The 20,059-nt window shown below is 40.8% G+C and overlaps 1 protein-coding gene across 3 annotated transcripts in view; it reads left to right on the top strand.

Annotated features, from left to right (window-relative positions):
* The window catches only part of FNDC3B (fibronectin type III domain containing 3B), a 201,648-nt gene that overhangs the window by 18,921 nt on the left and 162,668 nt on the right, over window positions 1–20,059 (top strand). For all 3 annotated transcript variants that reach the window (XM_069864562.1, XM_069864563.1, XM_069864564.1), the window contains exon 2: window positions 19,183–19,321. In XM_069864562.1, the coding sequence (XP_069720663.1) occupies window positions 19,211–19,321 (111 nt within the window). In that variant the 5' untranslated portion in view covers window positions 19,183–19,210. The remainder of the gene's footprint in view (window positions 1–19,182; window positions 19,322–20,059) is intronic.

Genomic DNA, 20,059 nt, shown 5'->3' with positions numbered 1-20,059 from the left:
AATTTTTGCTTTTCTTTCTTGATGTGCTTTCTTCCTTTTGTTGAACAGCTGCCTTTATTCTGGGGATGGCAGCCTTGGCTTTACCTCAACTGCTCCTCTGCATTTAGCTTTAGACGTTGGCTGTCTTCATCATAGGAAGAGATAGCAAGCTATTTAAGAGTCAGAGTGTATTAAAGGTGTTGAATCCTGAGATTGATACAAGTAATTTTTAAAAGATCTTTATGCTTTTGGTTAAGAAACAGAAGCTAGTGAAAAAATGTTAGGCAGGTATCATTGGCTGGGATATTGTTTCATGGGGCTTGAAGCTCATCAAACAGGGAAGAGTTGCAGAGTAAGTTATAATGTGTCTATCCTCAATATCTACTTGTAGTTTCAGTGACTTCATTAAAAGATTAAGATTCCTATACAGTTGCTGTTACCCCCCAAAACCCAATTAGGAATACATTTTTCCAGGGAGCCCCCCCTTAAGCGTGGACTGGGCACCAGGAGTGCAGCACCTCCTCCCTGCCAAGCTGCATGCAGACCAGTCAAACTGTGTTCTGCAGCCAAGTATCTGTTAGTGTAACTTGTGTTCCACTCCAGTCATGACCCAGATTTGTGAGGAGAGTGGCTGGTGGAGCTCCCTGGTGTGGGCTGGAGCTGTTATGCCAGTCCCCGCTCCTACTCGTGCTGGGGTCTGGCTCTGGAAGCAGGACAGGATGTTTGGTTTTGTAGAGTGCAGTTGTTGAGGAAATTAAACGGAGGGATTGCTTGAAAGGCCAAGCCACCTACATCAGACCAGGCCATTAAGATGAGGTTGTGGGCATATTTTAAAGCACTTTATCAGGAGAGTTTGGGGAGGATGTGTTCTTAATAGCCAGCTTGCTTGGAAAGCACTGTTGCATTTCTTCTCTTGGGACAGCAATGCAATGGCTGGCGTTGAGAGCAAGAAAAGAGGAAATCTTAATGAAGTCTTAAGGACCCAGTTTATCTGGAAGTGTGAGGCTGCAGCTATGGTGGGGGGATGTGTAGGACCTTTCCCAAGCGCCGGAAGGTGTAATGCAGCTGCTGTAATGCTGAAACTGGCCTGTGCAGTGATGGATAAGGAGGAATGCACAACATTTTAAGTATTGTAAAGCTGGATATCCTTCGGTCAGGATATTTCGTGTCACCCAGACTTTACTTTTCAACAGTATGATTGGCAGGAAGTCCACAAAATTAAAGCAAGGAGGCAAACGTGTGTTGCACAAAATGAGAAGCTTCTGGTTTTCCCATCTTAAGTGAAGAAATAGGAATGCTTTGGAGAACCAAAAATATGGATATCTTAAGTAGTGGCAAGCCACCAGCATTGCACTTGAATAGTCATGGATTTGCATTTATCACTTTCAATGATGTATGGTAATTAGCCATTATGTTCTTTTCAGAATTCTCTTTTTTACATCGTGATTAAAAAGACATCTACTTCCAAGGAGGGCTGGACATTGGGACAGGGATAGCTGGAGCGAAGCACTCCAGACTGACTTTTACCAGACTCCATTGCGTGTTTTGCCTTTGTGTTTGTAATGAATTAAAGGCTAAATCATAAAGCAGGATTTAATTAGTGATTTGTGATCTGATTAATGCTGCAGTGCAAGTGAAGTGTATTTAGCATTGCCACTGCCTGCACCACCACTGACTGCAGGGCTGGCTCACAGTGCGGTGGGGCTGGCAGCCACCGAAGCAGCAGAGAAGTGCTTGTAGTTTCCTGCCATGAAAATACCTTTGTAAGACTGTTTGTATATGCTTCCTTCTGTAAACTTCAGATAGAATTCACTTGACCTCCTGAATGTGTCTGCGTGTTCTAGGATAGCTGTTTCTAACAAAGATTTACAGCTATTAAATACAATGAGACTTTACTGTTTACCATAATTTTTCTTTTTTTTTTTTTTTTTGTGTGTGTGTGCTTCTAGCAATAAGTGATTGCATAAAGGATTGTGCAGTAGGCATATCTCAGAGTTAGTAAAATTTACAGAAAGAGGCAGTTTGGTGAAGAGGTGAGGCATTAGCAAAGTACACCTGTCCCTATCTTCCCTGTGCTAATGAAAAGAGAAAAGAATTCAGTAGATGTGTGGCGTTATTAGGATTTATACCTAGACTTTGTTTTTGGAAGCAGGAGGATTATGTTGTGTGTTAAATTTCTTAACCCATTTTTCTCTGCATCCCCAGCAGCCAAGAAAAGATTTCCGAAAACAATACTGAAATTACCACGCTAAGATTGTACTTTTTTGAGGCTGGAGTAACATGTTATAATGGAAAAACAAGTTGATGTGAACGTTTTAGTCGTGGTGCAAAAATGATCTGGAATCTTTGGTATGTGCCAGTGGCAGGAGCTGTGCTCCCTGGTACGCTGCTCTCTTGAAGTGAGTGTGTGGAAGGCTTTGGGAGGCAGGCACACTGTGTTGTAAGGCTGAGGCACACACAGACAGTTTTTGTAGCAGGTTAAATCCAGGACAACGAGAGGGGGAAAACCTGAGATTTTTCTCTTCACCACTTGGCTTTCTGTTCTTTGAACTTGCTTATTTCTGAATGTGGTTTAAGTATTCTAAGGATCTTGAGGTAAATAAAGGTAATTATACCCACTATGGAGGTGAGCATGTATGTATGTGTGTATATGTTCATATCTCATGACTTTGGTGATGATCTCAAACCTCTGTGATTAGATACAGGGTGAGTAAGACTCTGAATATAAACTGTAGGAGCTAAAACTGCCAAAGGAAGCTTCAAAAGTATTTGTCAGATTTATTGTATCAATGAACAGTGGCCTGCAATATTGTACTGAATAGAATCTACCTCTTTTTGGGGGGGGGCACTCACAGCCATTTAAATGTCAAAGTTTGGGTCTAGCAGTGCATTTTATGCATCTGTTCTCTACATCCTTGTGCCTTCTTGCCACTGATGAGGGTTTTTTTAATATGATTTAAAAAAACTTTTTGTACCTTGTACCTTGTGTTTGAGCGTGTGTTAAACTAAACTTATAAAGGATGAAATAAATACATTATCCCCTTCTCTGCCATACTTATATTTGGGGTAGGGAACTCTCTTGCTTTAGATTGACATGACTGGATTCCCTGTTTCAAAGTAACTTGATGAGGAATGTGGACCCCTGTTATAGTGTCTGATAGCAGCTATGTAATATTAAACCGCACTAAGTCATGTTTTTCCCATAGTCATCCTTCCCAGAGAGAGGGACGAGTGACTTTGGAGAGTGGGCTTCCAGTGTGCTAGCTGGTCTAAAAATTCTGCTGTTGGTACTGTATTTCTGCATTTTTGATCATTTTTTCTGTTAATCTTCAGGAATTCTTAATCCTTTTACAACCCAATGATACTGCAGCATTCGCACTATAAGCAGGATGGTTGTAATAATGCTTTCTCTGTGTTTATTATTAGTGAAAATTTTCTTTGTATTTAAGAAATATGAGGCTCAACATAGTTATGTTTGTTACAAGAAGGAAATTGCTAGTAACAGCATGGCTTTTCTTGATTTTATCAATTTAAGAAGTATTCAAACAAAAGCCTTCAAGACTGATGTACCTCACTGTCTTCTTAATAATAAGCATATTATAGTCTGCTTAGTTTGGGTGAGAATGAATATCTTATTCATTATTTCTGACCAAGTAGTCTTCCAAGATTTCTACACCTCTAATGTATATGGATAAGAAGGAGGAAAATAAGAGCATCCACTGTCTCTTTAGCTACAGGAGTTCAAATTTAAGGCAAAAGTTAGAGTAGATTGAGCTTGATTGGTGATAAATCTTGTTCTGCTCTTCCTTAAACACAGAGATCACAGTGAAGTGACTTGTAATGGTGCTGACTTTCAGAGAACTCGTTTTTAAGTACTCAAAGCTGTAAGAAACAATGACTACTTCTTGGTGTAGAGCTGTAGTACTCAGTTCTGTATGTTGTGCTCTAAGCAGTTGTTTTATGAAGTGTGAGGTATCTCCAGCACCTATAGGATGGAGAGGAGGGATGCCCAGCAATCTGTGACTTAGATTATTCATAACAGGGCTTGGAACAATACCTAGGAACACAGAACAACATAAGAGAAGAATTTCAGGGTCAAAGTTTAGTCTGGGGCAGTGGAAAAGATTGTCCAGAATTCATTAAGGGTGAGGGAATTTCCTTAGTGAGCACGAGGAGGAGGATGAGATGCTGAATAGCTGTTTGATATCAACAGGTTAAACCGGTTCTGAACACACAGACTGTCTTTCTGTACCGTTATGGACTAGAGAGAAATATGGGGGCAAGAGCAGGTACACAGAAGAGGGGGTGGAAGGGTCTTTTTATTACGTAGGCTAATTGCTTTTGGGAGTTTTCATTAAGGTCACTGCATGGGCATGTCGTCTCCCTCCTCTGCATCAAGAAGAACAGGTTGTGGTGTAGGTAAATAATTTTAGTTAGCTTTATTTGTTGGTGTTTCTTTGGGTTTTTTTTGTTTGTTTGTTTTTTAAAACCAGATAGTATCATCAAATGTTGGAAAGATATCTAGCTTCCCCCTAAAATTTAGGGAACAAATGCAACCCACTTGAGTCCCTGAAACCTGTAAATCTTTTTGTTGGAAGACCAGCTGGAGTTAATGGCGAGGCTTTTGTCACTGTTTAACTGTGTCCCATATTAAGGCGGGTGTCCATATGGGCTGTGCTCTGCTGTTTGCTGCCAAAATGTGGTTGGGCTGGGTCAGAATGTAAATACTAAAAAGATTAAGATTCTGTACTGTGCTTTTGGTAATACTGCCTGGGTGTTCCAGCTTATTCACAGAAACTAAGTGTGCCTCAATAGTGCTCCCTTGGCTATTAAAGTGGTGGAATAAAATCTTGTTGGGTTGTGAATCAGTTATATCATGCAGGTAAAATTAAGCGCAACTAAATTATGCTGGGAAAGTGTGTTCCTTGCTCGAATCTTGTGTGAAGGCTGTCGGGCTGTCTGTTAACAACAGATGAATTCCTGGTTTTGCTGGTGTTCTGAAGATTCTGCCTCCACTGTCAAAGTTAAGCTGCTGTCAGCCCCTACTTTAATGTTAAAAATTTAAGTACATATATACTATATTTCTATATTTAATATGGAACTCATTCTAAAAGGACATAAACTTGGCTCCATCTGGACTTCAGTGAATTTCTCTTGCAATAAGTCAAGTGGGGTGCGTGTCCAGGAAAATCTGAGTACCATCAGGACCTGTGGTGGTGGTGGTGAAGTGGTTTACATTTATGCAAGGCACTGTAGAAAACATTCTTAAAGAACGAACCTTTCTTATAGGTTCAGTCTTTTTCTCACTTGGATTCTTCCAACTTGTATTTTGAGGGTGGTTTCCTTATATTTGAAGGACTTGGATGTTTTGTTCTCATCTGTTTATTGGAATTCTGTGGATGAAGTGTATATTATTTGTTCCTTCTCCCCAACCCTCAAAGAGCTTCCTTTTTTTTTTTATTTTAAGGTCATTTTCCTTATCCCCGTGTACTAACCAAGTCCAAGTCTATATCTTGAAATTGTTTTGCATATTTTGAGATGCAAAGCTAGTTCTTCCTCTGCCTTTCCAAAGTATTTCAATTTTTGAATTCTATCTAGAACTATAAATTAAACATTTTTGACTTCTGTGGTTTTTTGTAATGCTTCTTTCCAGAAAGCTGAAATCCTGTGAATGGATTGTTGCTATATCACTGTCAAAATGATTTTGTTTCAAAGGGCCCGAAGATAAACTCCACTTTGTTACTGATGATTTTATTTTTTCATACTTGTTGCTAGTCTACTCCGAGGCTTGTACAGTAGATTTACCTCATGATTCAAAGTAGGGTTGTTTCTGCCAACTTCGGGAAGTCTACGTTCTGTAAGTCAGTGAAGCAGAGGAAGAAAAGAGGTGTTTTGAATGGAGTTGGTGGCACTGACATCGAGGGCTGATGGGGCAGAGGGACAATCCTGCTGCATGACTTTTTTGGCTTCCTAGTGCCTTCACTCAGCCCACGCAAGATGATGACGTGTCCCCATTTGTCAGTGCTTGTCAGTGACGTGAAATGCTCTGAGGACCAACACAGACTAAATAACTCTTGGTAGTGTTTCGAGCTGGAAAGGCTCTCAGCGTGGGGTTTGACAGCAGCGGGCTTTCGGCAACAGGCAAGCCAGGAAGTTTACGGTTCCCTGCTGTTTTGCTGGAATTGTGCATTGTATCTGTGGGGCTGGGAATGCTGTTATGGAGCTGGGGAGAGGGAGGGCCGTACTTGGCTATCTCACTCAGCACAGAAATAAAAGTGCATTTGCCTTATTAAGCTGGAAGATTTTTCCCTCGATCAAAGCTCCACTGATATTCAGTTCACCTCTATGCGGTACCTCTTCTACCTTTCTGTGGACTTCTTAAATGTATTTGAATATTGACTCTTGCACCTCTGAAGTTTGATACGCAGTTATGGAAATTAATTTCTTCAAGCGTAACAAGGGAAAAGGAAATTGCAGTTACATGTGGCATGAAACTTGAAAGTTGGTTTGCTTTCTGCTGCTTGTCTAGTCAAGTTTTTTGCTTGACTAATATTAATGTCATTTAAAGGTTATGGAAAGCTGACTTCAGTTTCAAGAATTTAATTGACTTCATTGGAGCTATGTGTGGTTGTGTCAATAGAGAAACATGAAGACGTGTGAGTGCCCTCTTTCTAATCAAATAATAAATTTGCATTAAAAAAATATTGCAGTTCATTGAGAAATTTACGTCTCTCTACCTAGCTCAACTTACTGTCTTGTATATGTGCCTCTTGACTCTCTCAAAATAACTTTCTGTTGCTTTAATACTTAGCTTTCTGCAGTTCCTGGTGTGTGATGCTGTGTTGGCCCATTGCTCTGTAGGGATGGGTGTCCAGCTGTGTCTCAAAGCACCTGAGCTGCCTTCCATCAGGATTCATTCTTAGTGCGAGCCTGCAGGTTAATGTGAACTGGTTTATCCTGAATGGATTCGGTGTAGGCTTGTATAATCGCAGTAAGTCCTCCACATTTTTAGGAAATGGGAAACTCTGCATACCCGTCTGCAGACCTAGCGTTAGAACACATTGTTTTCTTACTTCGTTTCCTCCGCATTTTTCTCTGTTTTCCTACCTTTCAGCCTAAGCTCAGAGTAACAGCAAGCTGCTGTAATATTTTCTCTTCTTTTGGAGCTCAAAGCAGCAGGGTAACATACTTTGGATGGTATTTTGTAATTAAAAATCACAAACAACCAGGAATGATGGGTTGCCTCTAAATTCAGTCTTTCAGGGGTTGTTCCCAAAGAGGCCTGGCAAGCAGTGTGCTGTGAACTGGAAGGTGTGCGCTGCTTGTCCTAGATTTCAGGAGAATTCTCATCAATCTTCAAAAATTTTTCATTATGTTAAAAATAATTAGTGTGTTAATAACCTGTCAGTACTGCTGTTGCCTCTTCATGTTCTGCTAACACTATAAGATGTAGTATCAATTGATGAACTATTAGGAAATTTTAATTAACAATTACTTATAAGTTATTAATGAGTAGCTCTTGTAACTAGGAGTTACAGGATCGGGAATGTTGCTTTTTGACTGCAGCCAGGGCAGGTGGAGGGGAGAGCCTGGCACTGTGCCACGTGGTTGTCTCTCAACCAGCCCTGCGGGCGTTGGTGTAAATTTTTTAAGTGATGTTGGTTTTCAGTTCATAATACAAGTTGTCCAGTACTTCAGTGTGTCGCTTAGTATCAGAGAACAGCACCAATATATTTTTATTGAGAACAACAACTTTCAGCCTTCCATTGCCTGAATGAATTAATAGAGAGTGGGAATTAATTTAGTTAGAAGGGTGAAGATGCAGAATTAAGTTGGCTACGGGGCAGCCTGAGTGTTGGTAAGCCCACTGGGCTATCTCCTGCTGTATCAACAGAACTTCATTTCTTCTCCACTCTTGTTTCACACTGTATCCCATTTCAGACAGTATAACAAACCCCAAATATTTCCCTTTTTAAACCATTTCATAGCTAACTTCAGCTTTATAGCTGCATCAGTTGGTGTATTCAGCATGATGAAGATAAAACATTTTCTGTTTAGATAAACAGAGACCCTGTGTCTTCCCACTTTAAAGAAAACAAAACCCTCTAGTACTCTTCACTTAAAGGTTTGGTAATTCCTTGATGCTATATTATCATTGAAGATAAAAATCAGATACCTGGAACAAGAGAGGCTTCTTTCCTGTAAGGTGCTGGATGCCAAATCAAAATTGAAAATGGAACAATGATGTGCTGACTTTTTTGTGTGCGATTTCTCTTTCATTTGTGGGGTTTGGGTTGGTGTTTTTTGGGTTTTTAGTATAGATTCCCGTCTGTCTCTAAGAGAAACTATCTTCATTTTCATGATGCAGTTCAGAGAAGTAAATAACTTGCAAATTTTACTTTGTCCTGTGAATGTGAGAGGTGATGGAAGAAAAATATAACTTTTTCACCTGATGCTGGGAAGTTCTAGAGTGATGGGGTTTAGGCAGTGGGTTTTTGGTTATTTTTACTAATCATGTGGTTTAGGTACTTAGATACTGTGAACACAGTAATAATAATGGGTTCAACTTTCCTTCTACATGAGAAATTTCTCCAGCAGCTATCCAGAGGTTCTCCCTTGCATTGGCCGCTCCCTGTGAATGCCTGTTCTTGAATCCCAGGGCTGAATGGGAGATCTCTCCGAAGCGATTTCCCACAATAACACAATGAGCCACTCTATCAGCGTCAGGCCGGAGTCAGGTTAGCAGTGAATGGCAACAACAAAAAAGTTTGCCTTGGACAAAGGTGTGCTGAAACCTTGTTGTAAATGGAATTTGGTATGCATGCTTTTCAAGCCCTGAAGATTGATATGATAGATACCCTTTTCTTCCTTCATAGTTTTATTAGTGGTAAAAAAAAAAAAAAAAAGCCAAACAACCCACCCCATTGATTTCAGTACATTCTCCACTGCACAGGAACTCTGAAGGAGATAACCAAGGTCTTTGTGATATTATTGCATAGAGGTTATTATTTGAGAGAGCACAGTCAAAAGAGAGGGTATTTATTGCCAAATGCTATGCTTATCAGCCTCACCGTGATTAATACTTTGGCTATTAAAATGGAGGAAGAAAGCAAACAGATGAAGCAAACACCTTATCTGACTTGTACCTTTGTACAAGAACTTCCCGTTGTGTGGAGGTTTTGCCTGTGTCCCTGGACACGTGCACAGCCCTGGCGAGTTGTGGGGGAGTTCAGTACCTTTAATACACAGCAAATGAAACGGTTATGAGTGCAGAAAGACACACCTGAGTGCAAATGTGTGCAGGATTGGCATCCACACTGTAGGCAGGTGTAGGTCTGGACTGAAAGGGTTTGTTCCTCCTCAAGAAAATAGTTGGAATAACTTGGTATTTGCTTGAAACAGTATTTAAGCTTCCTGAATATCTTTTGTGATGTTATTAATTTAATTCATAAATTGGTTTTGTCAGAGGCGATACAGAGAACCTGAAAAGGATTATCCTTTTGTTAGGAAACGTGCAGTGTTGTCTCAGTTGCAAAAAATGGCCCTTTGCCATTATGGGACCAGGACTCTCTGTGAGGTGGAGAGCTGTCAGGACACTGTCATCGTCTGATTCTCAACCCAGCGTGCAGGGACCACAACTGGAAGAGCTCAGTCTTCTCCTGCTGACCACTGGAGAGGAGGATGTCGATAAAACAGAATCATCTTTCTTCATACCTAGCATGTTTGATGTGGCTTGTGGTCTCTTGGAAAAGGACAGAGATGCTGTTGGTACTGTGTTTTACAGCCATTGACTGATAGCGCCCAGATCTCTTTCTGAAATGTTTATGTTGACGTGCAGGAAAAAATAGTTCAAATGTTGATTATTGCTTGTATTTTTGGTGTTGCATAAATTAATTTCCCTTTAAAGAAAAAATATGCTTAAAGTAGTTGCTATTTAAAGGAAATTGTGCCAAAGCAAATTTTATAGTTAGAGATTTTTAAGTGTAAAACATTAAAAAAAAAAATGTTAAGAAACAGCAATACAGAAAATCTTGGAAAAAGAATTGGTCACTGTCGTGCAAGAAGAGTTAACCTCGGCCTGGTTTTGCTTGGATGAAGTGCTATGAAATCCTGTGAGAATTATGTTCTTGAAGACTTCTCTATTTTTGAAATCTATATCTCTTGTGACCCCTCTTAATCTGTTGTGATGATACAGAGGAAGGCAAGGAAAGAAAGGTGTGAAGAGGTGGAAGAAGGAAAGGAATATAAATTGCAAAAACAACTGATTTAATTTTTAGATTGAAGAAAAAGCACAGGAAACCTCGGATACTAAGAGTCAGTTGTATACAAGTTTTCTTTCTGTGTAGCTTGCTCTTAGACCAGCGGTGCATGCTGTGTTTGCGTGCTTTAGAATCGATTTTGAGCTGGAGATGAGTTTGTTCTTGTAATGCTGTTTGCAGAAGTGAGAAGGCTGTGGGGCCGTTGGATTAGATCGTCTGCCTGTGGCTTCCTCCTCAGTCATTGCTAATACAAGCCTATTAAAGTGTTTGGAGATCTGTTTCACTTATGGTGTGTTTATTCCCTTAAATCTAGTGCCATTACGTTTTCACCTGAATATGATTGCCTTTGGGGCATGAGCACACTCCAGGCGTGTGTGGTGGTGGGAACAGGGTGGGCTGGCTTTTCCTACACAAGTTTTCACAAGTTTTCTCCCTGGAAAACCAGAGATAAAAAAATCCTCTAGTGGCATGAAGTTGTCCTTTGGTAAATTACTTGTTTGTGCACCAGCTTGCTTTACTCTGGTATTTCATCAGAGCTATTATGTGCTGATTAGTTGTACTTGCCTGGTGAAATAAGACACTCGGGCATGGTGCTGTTTGACCTGATCTCCCCATTCCTAATGCTCAGTTCTGCTACATGTTTGAAGTTATTTGCTTATTGTAATTAATCCCAAGTTTGAGCTAGGAACCTTTCTTTCTTATTTTTTTTTTTTTAAATAGTTTCTGTTCCTAAGTTACAGATGTTTCTATGAGGAGTATGCAGCTGGTTACAGTGGAAAACTGATATTCTTAAAATAAAGGAGTTTCAAGTCTTCAAAACTGAAGGACAAATTTTAAGTCTAAATAAATGCAAACTACTGAAAATCATCGTATCGTTACTCTTTGAATAGTTGCCTTAATAATTTCTCACTAGTGTGGAGCAAAACATCATTAACTTTCCTTGGTCTCCTATAGAACTGAATATTGCTGATCATTCTGTCTCTAAAGATTGAATTTACCAAGGACATTAAAACGCATTGTTATTTAAAATAGAAATAAACTAGAGGGGAATCAACCCACTGATTAATTACAGTGATTAAGTTTTGAGAGGTGGTTTATGCTTTTCAGCTAGTTGGAGATAGGATCCAGCTACTGGTGTCCTTGTCTGTGAAATGGCACAGAGAACAAGCGGCAGGCATTTTGCTACCTCTTCATAAAATGCCAGTGAGCTTTGTAGGTAGGCATTCCTGCTAATCTGTTTCCTTTTGTTGTAGCAGATTTTGAAAATTGCATGTATTTCTTCAAAATCGTTACAAAGAAGCTCGTCTGTTTGGATGCTTTTAAATTAATCTACCGTGTTTGCAATTAAACAGAGAAAGAATGCTTTCAGGTTTCAGTCGCTCTTCAGACGGATGTGATTTAACTAAACTAATGAATGCACATCAGACAAGACAAATTCCAGACTGTTTGTGCCTTGACCAACCATCTGTGCACATACCTCCAGGTACTGCTCATGTCTCAAGAGGCTTTTCTACGTGAACAATTATTACCACTCCTTTTTGAATTCAAGTGGCAAGCTGTGGCAAGAGTCTCTTGAAAGCAGCTACATTTACCAGTCTGCTTTTTAGTGAAAATATAATTGCATTATGTACGTTTTAATTAATCTGAAATTTCAGTGTACGCTATACAAAATGCAAGAGGAAAATGGGGCTGTGTGTAAGCTCTTTGATCTCTTGGAGGCAAACACCAGCATCAACAGTAACACGGAGAAAAAGCCACCCTAGCTGTTCCTGTGCTCCTTTAAAATTTTTAGTGTCTGAGTATATGTGCATACAAATGAGCTTATGGATGCATTTATACATATTCTGTTTGTACATACATGCAATGTTTTCTCTAGTTCTGGTTCAGACAGTCGCTGGAGAAAGCACTCATTTCTTCAGCTGAGTAATGATCAGCAGTGATGTGATTTGACATACCAGACTTTGATATGATTCTTCAGTTTGACTTGTGAACTCCTGGCAAATAGCAAATGGCTTCAAGAGTATTTCTTTTTATGTAATAATCATATGTGTTGCAGGTAATAGCTGCAGCAAATGCAAAAGGATTTTCATATTCTTGTTGTATTTCACTTTTTTCTTTAAGTGAGATTTCATTTAGTGATATTTGAGTCTTCCCTGTTTTCAAGGCCTGTTTTTCTAAAGCTGTGTTTGACTTATTTGGGCTAAGTGGGACTCCCTGTGATGTGAGCTTGTGATTCCATATATATTTTTTTAACTGTGGCAAAATAGTTTTAAGTAACTTCTACTTCCTCTTGTCCTAGTTATAAGAACACAAGTGTTGGAAGGTGACGCAATGCGGTGGATGGGGGAACCCATCGATATTCACATAAACTATGCAAGTGATGGTGGAGGGCTTGGGCTGGTTGAGTTATTAGGATACGGTTTGGAGGTCGCAGATCAGATACCACAAATACTTCCCTTCTGTGGTCAGAAAAATGCCAGTTTTTGAATGTCCTTATTGCAGAACCTGGTTTGTCCTGGGACAGGTTAGAGAAAACAGCTGGTGGGGGGACATAGTCACCTTTTAAGTGACTGCTGGCTGCTACATCAGTTATGTCATTGAAAGACTTGAGCTTTTGACATCATGCCTGAACTAGCTTTTCCTATCTCTGTAAACTACCAAGGAAGTTCCTTGTGGTTTCTATTTATTCTCTATCAGTGCATCAATCGCGATGCAAGAGGAGGTCATGCGTTACGTCAGAATGATGCGTGTGTGTGTGTATATATATATGGTTCTAACACAAGCCTCTCCTTCTCCCTCCAGCCTCAATGGGATGCATTACTTTTTGTTGAGTAATAGATTCTGTCATTTTTAAAGTCACTCTCAATGTCTGACTTGTCTTTACAAGGAATGCTTTAGGGTAGTTTTCCTCAGCGGGGGGAGTGGGCATGTGTGTACCATACATGCTAATACCCTGTAATTTCTGGGGTTCATTAAAAAGGCACGATAAGCTTGTGGTTATTGATCATGACAATTAAACATTTATACTAAATTTCAGAAGGGAAGGTTGAGCACCAGCGCACCTCTACCTTTCTCTGATGGTTCCCATTGCTGAGTAGCATTCGAACTTAAATCTGGAGGAAAGCAGTCTGAGAAATGGATGTCCTTATTCAGTGATGTTGCTGGTGGCCCAGAGGGCCTGTGTTCAGAGCTGGTTTGGGAGGTGGCTGAGCCGTGGAAAAATTGCTCATCACGTCTGAGGACAAAATTTGTAGAAAACCTGAGAAGTTTTTGTTTGCTTGTTTAGTAACTGCTGTATATGCTGTTTGTGCCTGTGGCGTGTGCACGCACTGTCTGTGCATGAACTTCATGTTGGAATTGTAAGGAGTTTTTTGGGCTGGAAAGAGAAATATTCCTTTTAAAGTTCTATTCTGCGTGTATTTCAAATCTTTCCTATAGTAACACTGGGATTGAAAGTGGTGTACCTTCTTATTCTTTATGCTGTACGTTCTTTTCTAATGATAAGGAATAACCCTGTGTAAGCACCGCACTGGTGCAAATGTGTATTTAGCACTGGATTTTTGTTGTGTATTAAATAACCCAGGATATGTCACACTCAGGTATTGGAAAGCAGTCTATCATCTTTGTCATATAACTTTTGTAATTCCGGATGATTCTGATAAAGAAGTAGAACATTTTGTTCGGTAGTTTTTAATGGTCTGCTGCAGGGAAATAAAAACTGAGCCCTTTGCGGGGAGCGGTCACAGGACTGAATATTCAGAACTCGTCTTGTCTTTGCCAGGTTCCCTGAATTTGTCTGACATAGCTGGAAGAGGTTGTTCAGCTTTGTGAAAGACAAAGTGGAAAAAATCACAAAAAGAAAAATGTTCTTGGCTTATAGCCCCATAAATAGCATGGGTAGAACCTTCTAGGAAAAGTAGGACTTGGGTGTCTTGATGTGGTTCAAATTGCTTTTGGAATTTCAGGGGGACTCTGATGTAACCTGTTGGGTCATATTAATTCACCATACATGGTCATGGGGTTTTGGATAGTTACTTTGTTCTTCTGGGTGTTTTAATTTTTTCACTAGTGCCACATGCAACTAATTTATGTATTGCTAATTCACATATTGAATTAATTTAAGGGAATGGAGTCATCACAGTGATCAGTGGAAGACTGTAGTACTGAACTGCAAATGGGGTTTCTAACAGTAACTTGCAAATATCCAAAGGTTTGGAAGTTTGGTTTGGGGAAAGAAGCATTAAACTTGGATGGTTATTTCTTCTGTGCTCTGCAGCAGGATGGGAAGCTGTTATTTGCTGTACTCTGGAGGTAGCTAGACGGGGAGATGCAGCCTCTTGCTCCATGTTGGCATTATTGTGGTCCATCCCAGCCAAACTTAGGGAATGTAGACGCACAGGAAATATATTTTTTTTTTTAATTTAAATATAGTCAGCTTTCTGGACAAAACCCCAAATTTGAGTTAGTGCCGGAAAAAAAAAAGCTGTGGATTATTATTTGGCAGTTCGTATTTTAGCTAAGGAAGAGTTCTTATATCCTGAAATGTGGCCTGGCCCTTTCAGTCGTTGTCTGGTGTTTTCTTCCCGCAATGTTCCTGAATTTACAGGAAAAAGAAAGTGCTTGTGTTCAAACCTCATCTTTGCATTAATCAAGTTTCCTTGGATGAACATTGCCTCTAAGAGGAATGCTACGTTTCAGGAGGGGTGTGAATATGTGGTGAATAAATCTGTTTTAGTAAAGTAGGATGGATGAGCAACTAAGCTAAATAAGGGTATGATGCCTTTTCAAAGGTTTTGGCTTTGATGTGAAGTCTGCCAGTCTCATGGTAGATGTTTTAACCCCATCTCATCTGACTCACCATGGAGTAGATCTATGTGAAATACTGCTTAAAAAATGCCTATGGCCAGCTGTGCTTAGTAGCCAGGGCTGTTGCTGGTATTACCTCTGGCAACGTCGTATCAGACCTGACAAATGAAGGAAGCTCTTTTTATTCCTTTTTCTTTTTGCTCCCCTTTAAAGTGAGGCAAGTGTAGACATGGCTGTAGTGACAAACTATTAATCAAGCAAAAGGAATGCAGCTGTAAAACTTTAAATAATGACATGTAGCAAATAAATGTCAACATATTGGTTGTTGTGCCTGGAATGGAAATATTACTAGGAAAATATGTAGCTTCAAGCTACAGTCTGGCTTTTTTTCCTTAAGAAAATAGCATCGGCGTGACGCTTAAACTCTGTTAAAGCTGGGGCTTTCAGATTCAGACTAGATGACTGTGTCGATTATTTGTGGGAGGGGGATATTGTTTTATGTAGGTTTAAAATAGTTCTTGTGAGCATGGCTTTCTTTAAAAATAATAGTTATTTGTATATGAATATATATGTATACATACACAAACGCTATAGCTACAGAACTGCATGTATAACCTGTATAGTTCAAGATACAACTGCCTATGGACTCAGTCAGTCAGTTTCCATTGAAAGATGCTAACTCAGATATTTTTGATGGTGTTTTAGTTAATCCCAAGGGTTTAAGAAATGGTTCAGAAACTCGCATATTCTCTTCTTCCTCATGATTTTAAACAAGCAAACAAACAAAAAAAAACCCCAAACCCAAATCACACTTGCCCACTCCTTCCACTCCACCCCCAAAACGAAACACTTCTCAATATTGCTTTTGGACCTGAATCTTTATAAAAATTAAAACCTGAAACTGTGAAGTAACGAAAACCAGAAGGTTTAGGGAAAAGCTCCAGATATTGCAAAACTTTAGGGGAAAATGTGTTGAGCAAAGCTTCTGGGCTCTTGGGCAGATTTCTGTAGCCCACGTAATGGATGGGTCAGAGAGTTCTGAATGACTAAGCCAGGGAGGCATTGGTCACTGATAGAACTGTGCTGGATAGAGAGCTGATCCTGAGGACTACAGGACCAGTTAGCAAGTGTCTGTATTCCTTATTCCATGGATGTATGCAGTGCGGGGCAGATTATTCAGGATAATGGTAACTGTAGATCTAAACCACTGCCAGACACTGGGACAAAGCCGTTGTTGCAGGCAGGAGATGGGACTTGAAACCTGGTTGTGGATGTACTATTCTCTCAACAACTGTCTGCAGCTTTCAGAGAACTTCTGTCTTGTCATTGAGTCTCAAAAGGAGAGATTTCATTTAAATATGGATGAAGATAAGTTGCCTCTGTTTATATCTCAGTGAAGTTATGATGAGAAAAGTGGTGTTTTCACGTGGATCAGAACATTGGAAAGAGCTGTGAGAGTTGTGCTAAATTTGGTACTGAGTTAAATTAAAACACTGGTCTTGAGGTGTACAGCTGAAGGTAATAGGGCTCAGTTTGCACATCTTCTGAAGAACAAAGGCACTTCAGCTGAGTTTGTGTGTCTTCTGAAAAAGAAATGTGCATTTAGTCCTCTACTGCTATTTAGATGGAGGAGGAGGAGGGTGTGTGTGATAAGAATTAAGATAGATGTGATTCAACCCGCATGTGCAGAGAGTGGTGTTAAATCCAGCTGGAGGCCAGTGACAAGTGGGGTTCCCCAGGGCTCAGTGCTGGGTCCAGCCCTGTTCAGTGTCTTTATCAATGACCTGGATGAAGGCATCGAGTGCACCCTTAGCAAGTTTGCGGACGACACTAAGCTGGGTGGAAGCGTCGATCTGCTGGAGGGTAGGGAGGCTCCAAAGGGATCTGAACAGGCTGGACCGCTGGGCAGAGTCCAGTGGCATGAGGTTTAACAAGGCCAAATGCCGGGTCCTGCACTTGGGGCACAACAACCTTGTGCAGTGCTACAGACTGGGAGAAGTCTGTCTAGAAAGCTGCCTGGAGGAGAGGGACCTGGGGGTGTTGGTTGACAGCCGACTGAACATGAGCCAGCAGTGGCCCAGGTGGCCAAGAAGGCCAATGGCATCTTGGCTTGGATCAGAAACGGCGTGACCAGCAGGTCCAGGGAGGTTCTTCTCCCTCTGTACTCGGCACTGGTGAGACTGCTCCTCGAATCCTGTGTTCAGTTCTGGGCCCCTCACCACAAGAAGGATGTTGAGGCTCTGGAGCGAGTCCAGAGAAGAGCAACAAAGCTGGTGAGGGGGCTGGAGAACAGGCCTTATGAGGAACGGCTGAGAGAGCTGGGGTTGTTTAGCCTGGAGAAGAGGAGGCTGAGGGGAGACCTCATTGCTCTCTATAACTACCTGAAAGGAGGTTGTGGAGAGGAGGGTGCTGGCCTCTTCTCCCAAGTGACAGGGGACAGGACAAGAGGGAATGGCCTCAAACTCTGCCAGGGGAGATTTAGGCTGGACATTAGGAAAAAATTTTTCACAGTAAGGGTCATTGGGCACTGGCAGAGGCTTCCCAGGGAGGGGGTTGATTCACCTTCCCTGGAGGTGTTTAAGGCACGGGTGGACGAGGTGCTAGATAGGCATGGTTGGACTCGATGATCCAGGGGGTCTTTTCCAACCTGGTTATTCTATGATTCTATGATTCCATTGCTTGTAAAATACACAAGTGGTCCTTTTCAGGAGCTGGAGCACCACAGTCAGTCTGCTGTTTCTGATCGTCAGGTTCCTCTGTAAGTGATGGGATTTCAATGAGGTGTTGAAGAGTTCAATGAAAATTAAAGCAGCATATTGCAGTATATTTCTTAACGTAGTTGTTAAATGTATACCTTGAAAATCTAAATTTAAACCCTGGCAGAAGGCTGGTTCAGCCCTTTGTCCCCTCCAGAGCAGATTAATTAAACTCCTAGTTTATGACTCTGTGGTCAAGTGCTCCACGTAAATGCTAGATCCCACAACGCTTTCTTCATGAGCAAGGATTTCCCCATTGCTGTTTGCCAAAAATTCCCCTCTCTGCACTCTGGTGGTCTTGTGCCAGCTGATTCCAGCCACCTAAGTCACAGCATGTTTTTTTTGTCTAATTTGAATTTGTGATGTAGATAGACTTATTCAGCAGGAATTTGGGGTTCCATGGCATGAAAGATACTAAGGAGGTGGCCTGATCAGCACCGGACCTGTAAGGTTGCTTTGCTTAGGAGTTTTTGTGCAGAAGTCTGGATAAGCTATGTGATTAGGCCATCCATCTTACTCACTAAAGAACTGGATTATTGCCCCATAAAACAGTGTGATGTTACTCTTAATGCTGAATTAAGACTTAATTTTACAAAGCAATCTGTTTTTAGTGATGTTTATATATCACATCAATTAGCTGTGAAGGGGGAGGGTGTGTTCGAAGTGATGTATGAGTTCACAAATCCTGATGTGAAAACATCGGTTGTTCTCTGTATAGCACAAGGTGTTTGGAGTGTGGTGATGTGTTGTCCCTCCTGATCCAGCAGAAACCTACCTTTCTTTTTGGATCATGGTTAAGTGGAAATCAGGCACCTGCTTTTTGTGTTGCGGGTGGCAATTCACGCTGTTCATAGGGCTGTAGAAGGAAAATAAAGGTGTTTGTCTTCAAACTGTGGATATTGAGTGAAACTGATGTAACGTCTTAACCACACAGGTGATGTAGTTCCAAGAGCTGTGGTTGCAAGCAGCATGCTGATCTTCAGGAGCAGAGCAAGTCTCCCTCAGTGTCTTGGAACTTGCCTGTTTCAGCTGTGTGATGAGGACTGGGGTTTATAATTATGGGAAAGAGTGGAAATCTAGCTTAGTTGGGTTTTTGCAAGTCTTGCATGGAAGCAACTTTCTGTGCTCTTGATATAACAGTGAAAACCTCCATTCAGTTCCTCACAAAATCACCAGGCTGGAAAAGACCTCCAGGACCATTGAGTCCAACCATTCCTATCAACCACTAAACCATGTTCAACCTCAAGTTCATATGTGCATCCTGTTGCAAAAGCAGGTATCCTGCTTAGGTTGCTACCTTGATAGCAAAATCCACATGGATGTTGGTGAACTTTTAAAGTACAAGTGGGTTTTCCAATGTCTAACTGATGCTTCTCTTACAGGAACCCCGTTGAGGAAAATTCTCCATGAATGTACGTCACAATGATGATGACCGACCAGATCCCGCTGGAGCTGCCGCCGTTGCTGAACGGGGAGGTAGCCATGATGCCTCACATGGTGAATGGCGATGGATCACAGCAGGTCAGTGAACTTTGCAGAAAATAGCTGCCTTAAAGTGTTTCTGGGCCACCAAGGGATTTTCAAGATGGGGGAGTTGGTTTTTCCTAGCACTTGGGAAAGCAGAGTATTTCCTGGAAGGCAGAAATATGCCCTTACATTGGAAGGCCATTACAAGCAATGCTTTAAGTGTACCACAATGTGATTATTTGTGAGTATGTTCATTGAAGTTAGAATAACGGGATTGAAATAATGGCTATAAATTCTACCTATGAGGATGTTGCAGAAAGCTAGTCTTATGATTTACTTGTGCTAGCTGTTATCCTGACATCTTGCTAGTGTCTGTGATGAGGATTTTTAAGAGCTTAAGCAAAAATGCTAGAATTGTAAAAAAGAGAAAGAAGGAAAGAAATGGAGAACTGAAGACGAATCCTGTGATGTCTGCTATTCTTTGCTTACTGAAGTATACTGATCCTGGCATTCCTATGTATTGCTCTGTGACCCATTATGAACCTTAGAGAAGCAGAAGTGAGTTTTGAGTGGGCTTTTGAAAGAAGGCAAGTTTACAGTTGTTTTTGTGTTTTTCTGGTAGGTGTTCAGCTTGTTTAGAAGTAGGCAGAATGATTACAAGACCATAACTATGTCTTTATGTCAGAATAGAGGGTGGAGGTGCAAGATGGTTGGTTCCCAAACCTGTCATCTTGGGTTAATCTTTCTCTTTGTAGAAGATCTACTTAGCCATTTTTCTATGTTACTCATTTT

Source organism: Phaenicophaeus curvirostris, chromosome 10 (genome assembly GCF_032191515.1).
Source record: "Phaenicophaeus curvirostris isolate KB17595 chromosome 10, BPBGC_Pcur_1.0, whole genome shotgun sequence".
NCBI lineage: Eukaryota > Metazoa > Chordata > Aves > Cuculiformes > Cuculidae > Phaenicophaeus > Phaenicophaeus curvirostris.
Note: the sequence above shows the minus strand (reverse complement) of the source record. Positions and strands in the feature narration are given on the sequence as shown.